Genomic DNA, 4,305 nt, shown 5'->3' on the forward strand with positions numbered 1-4,305 from the left:
AAAACACGAGAAGAAGACAACCTTACTTCTGAGATCCTTTTTTTTGCCCTTTCCAACCAAGAGCAACCAACCAAGTGGTAAGTATGAGCTTAGCAGGAGGATGTGAATGCAGCATGAGTGAAAGATGTTATTAAATGTAATATGAGTAGCCACTTGTAAAGTTGTATAGATGGAATTATTCCGCGTTTTTACTTCAATAATGAGGAAAATCTATCATCTACTGGCATTTTTAATCATGTTGATGTCAGTTTTATTTAATTGGTTGCTTGCACCCATTTTTCACTCCCTCTCTCCACTTCTTCCTTCGCGTCTTCCTCTTTTTGGGAGAGACATAGAATGGAAAAGCACCCTCAGCCATGACTAACCCCCCCACTGTCTACGCGATCTACAGTCAGTGTGTGTGTGTGTGTGTGTGTGTGTGTGTGTGTGTGTGTCAGGTCCTCTGTCAGGGTGCTGGGGCATGTGTGTGCTTGCTCAGCCAGACACTTGGAGTACACCACACACACGCACGCACACACACAAACACACACACACACACACACACACACACACACACACACACACTCACACACACGTGCACCATGCACGCCCCCTGCTCTTTCCCGGCAGCTCTGGAGCTCTGTACCTAACCCATGCAGGTTAGGCTCCATCCCGGCCTGAGGGAGGCCCCCTCCTTCTGGGCCCACATTCCCACGGACCCCCCCCCCCCCCCTCTTCCCCCCCGGTCTGGGCTCACAACGTGACTCCATGCACTCTATCTGTGTGCTTGTTTTCTAAAGTTACCTGTCTGGAGACACGGCTAAGCAGAGTCTGTGAGATTAGGCTGACTGATAAAATGGTAATAACTCTATTACCTAACAAACATAAATCAGTGCACCAGCGGGTGACAACAGCCTGACCCCCCCACCCCCACACACACACACACACACACACACGCACGCATGCACACACAGCAATAATTTCTTGGAGTAGCCTCAGGCCCGGTTCTACGGGGGTGCAAAAGCATGCATTGCACCATTATTTTAATTGTCTGCATGCTCAGTTGAAAAGTCTTTTTTTTTTCTTTTTTTTTCTTTTTTTTTTAAATAAATGCTACAGCTGCACACTTACTGTTTAAACTTCAATTATAGTTGTTGTTTTTCTTTGTTCTTTGATGTGATTTTATGGCTTTTTGGCACCTATATGTAACCTTTTAAGGTTGAGATAATTGTATTATCATTATATGGTCCAAATATTTCAGTAAAGCACTTGAAACACTTGAAATATTCTTGCTTGGGTGGTATCATTCTACTTGAAATGATGGTCAAATGCATTATTTTTAGTAAAATAACATGTCAAATTTTTCGGGCGGCCGGCCTTAGGCCGCCCACCCGAGTGGGCCCAGCCTTCGGCCGGGCATCTGCACCCCTTCCTATCTAGGATGCACCCCTAGTCATCTTGTTCTGGAACCGGCCCTGAGTAGCCTAAATAGGCTACTGTAAATTAGAGAGACCCAGAGAGACCATGGGAGTCAATCACCAAATACAATACATGTAAGACATAGCCTCAACGCGAGACTCATCAGTCATTCTTCATTCTGAGTCTCGGATGCGCGGCCCCTATATCCACTGCAACGTCGCCTATAATGGCTGCACGCGATATACATGTTATCAATCACAATAAAACTGTACCCACCTCCTAGACAATGTTGTTATCCATGATGTGGGTGCCCTGGCACTCCCAAATAATGCGTACTTTCCAATACCAAGCACTTTTTCACATGGCGGAGCCGATGCTCAAAATTGTAAGCTGCACTACACCCTCCCAACCACTGAGCACCAAACCGATACATATCGGCGTTGTGGAGCACCTAAAAACTTCGGCACTGGTTTGTGAAAAAGGGCTCGGTATTGGTACTACTATTTGAGAGTCACACCTCTTTTTTGTCTTGGGGGCGGGCGTTAACCACTTTTCAAGAGTTGTGTTCCAGAGATAGATGTATCGTATCTACAGCACCTGGCTACTGCATGACTATCTCTCTGTCTATGCATGACCGCTGTGTTTGGAACAGCTGGAGACCTAGGCTAACTTACTTTGAAAGTCAATCAAATTCAGTAGATAGCGAAGCTGTCCATTTCATTAATTTGTATATACTGTGTTCATGTAATAAATATACAAATATCTATTAGATGGTTATCTGCATGAGAAATAAAGAAAAAGAAAAAATCTGTTAATGATCATCCTTAAACCTGGATTATGCTTGACGCTTTGGCCGGCCGCACGGAAATGAGAGACACGGAATCCGACGAGGAAACGTGTGGAGCTTGTATACTCTGTGTGGGTTTCTGCAGGCGGAATTGAGCGCGAGTCTTGAAAACTCCACTTTGTCCGCCGTCCGCGTCCGCGTAGTTACAAATTTCGGCGTGCGCACGGCCGCTCGAAAACCGTCCGCACGGAGCCTTGCGGAGGGGCGTGTCTGCTGATTTGACGTCACTTTTCCGCGCGGACACTCGCGTTCCTCGCTGATGCGGAAAGCATAATGAGACCTTTATAGTGATCAATTTTACCTGTCCTAAAGTGATCACTATAAGAGTTAGTCCACTGTATATATGCTATTATGAAGTTACTTGCATTTTTATCAACTCCATGTTTATAATTAAATGTGGGCTACCACTCCTATATTTCTGTTTGTTCCCCCCAGTGGTTCCCCACTGACATGATTGTATAGGCTAGCTAGATAAATTAGGCTACTCTCTTGTCTCTTGGTGAGCTGACTTCATGATTGTTTTGTAAAAGGTATAAATCTGATTATTTCATTTTCGGAACCAAATCGTTCACTTTACATACTGGAAGTGTGTCAATGGTTAGCTTAACTAACCTAACATTTATTATTATTATTATTATTATTATTATTATTATTATTATTATTATTATTATTATTATTATTATTATTATTATTATTATTATTATTATTGTTGTTGTTGTTGTTGTTGTTGTTGTTGTTGTTGTTTTAAATCTATGGTGTCACTATAACATTACGATAGGAGCTTTAATAGCTAGGCTACTGTGATACTGGCTCATAACATTTTATGATATCGGAGTAATAATAGGCCAAGTTGTTTTGTTCTGTCTGGAGTGACTTTGGTCTGAAGTGCGAGCGTCAATCTCCCGGGTGGGCGGGGCATTCAGATCCACGTGCAGCTATTAGTCGACGGCAGCCCAGTGGGCGGAGCCACAGCCAGACAAAACAGACAACTCGCGCTCCTGTCCACCACTCAGAGCTGCGACACTGAACGACTTCATTGAACTGCTTTGATTGATTACAAAACAACAAGTCGCGTTTGGTTTACCGTCACGCACGCCTCCGATAAGAGAGGGTGTTTTCATTATCGCTAACCAGTTGAACTTGTTCAGAACAAGCGCTAGTATGGATTTGGTGTGTCTGGTGTGTCTGACAGTCAGCATCGGTGCCTGGTTCGCCTCTGCAGAGAGACACAGCGTCTATTGGAACAGCACCAATCCCAAGTAAGTCTCTCTCTCTCTCTCTCTCTCTCTCTCTCTCTCTCTCTCTCTCTCTCTCTCTCTCTCTCTCTCTCTCTCTCTCTCTCTCTCTCTCTCTCTCTCTCCCAGTTCAATTCAAAGTGGCTTTATTGGCATGACCGTATTGTTATATTGAAGTACACTATATTGCCAAAGCACATTGTATACAAGGGTAGCAGCCTACAAACAGGAAGAATTACAGTTTGTAACATGCAAACAATAAAACATTGTTACTGTAACAAACAATAACCATGTCAACAATATATATTTTGTAGTGATATATATAGCCTGTTTAAATGTGCTTGAGAGAGGGGAAAATGTGTGCGTGCGTGCGTGTGTGTGTGTGTGTGTGTGCGTGCATGTGTGTGTGTGCGCGTGCGTGCGTGTTTGTGTGTGGTGTGTGTGTGTGTGTGTGTGTGTGTGTGCGTGCGTGCGTCGTGCGTGTTTGTGTGTGTGTGTGTGTGTGTGTGTGTGTGTGTGTGTGTGTGTGTGTGTGCGTGCGTGCGTGCGTGCGTGCGTGTGTGTGTCAGGAGTAGTGCCCTCCTGAGCTTGCATCTTTACAGGCTGCTGCCATGCTTAAAGGTTGAAGTCAGTCAGTCAGTGCATGGTGTCTTCAGGCCCGCCCAAGCCTACAGCTGGGCTGCTGTTGTTTTCATCTGTCCATGGGCCAATTAAATGGTCAACATGGGACGTTTTGGATCAGGCCTGTGTTGTCTGTTAAAAGTGGGGTAACGGGGTGTAATGAGGGTGTTATAATGAGGGTGTCCGTCCATGCAGCTGGGTGTA

General features: G+C 44.8%; 1 protein-coding gene across 1 annotated transcript in view; it reads left to right on the top strand.

Annotated features, from left to right (window-relative positions):
- The first annotated feature begins 3,272 nt into the window (after window positions 1-3,272).
- efna1b (ephrin-A1b) overlaps window positions 3,273-4,305 on the top strand; it is an 18,523-nt gene continuing 17,490 nt past the window's right edge. Inside the window, exon 1 of the mRNA XM_083644590.1 lies at window positions 3,273-3,504. Coding sequence (XP_083500716.1) covers window positions 3,407-3,504 — 98 coding nt within the window. The 5' untranslated portion in view covers window positions 3,273-3,406. The remainder of the gene's footprint in view (window positions 3,505-4,305) is intronic.

Source organism: Poromitra crassiceps (assembly GCF_964638095.1).
Source record: "Poromitra crassiceps genome assembly, chromosome: 1".
Classification (NCBI taxonomy): domain Eukaryota; kingdom Metazoa; phylum Chordata; class Actinopteri; order Beryciformes; family Melamphaidae; genus Poromitra; species Poromitra crassiceps.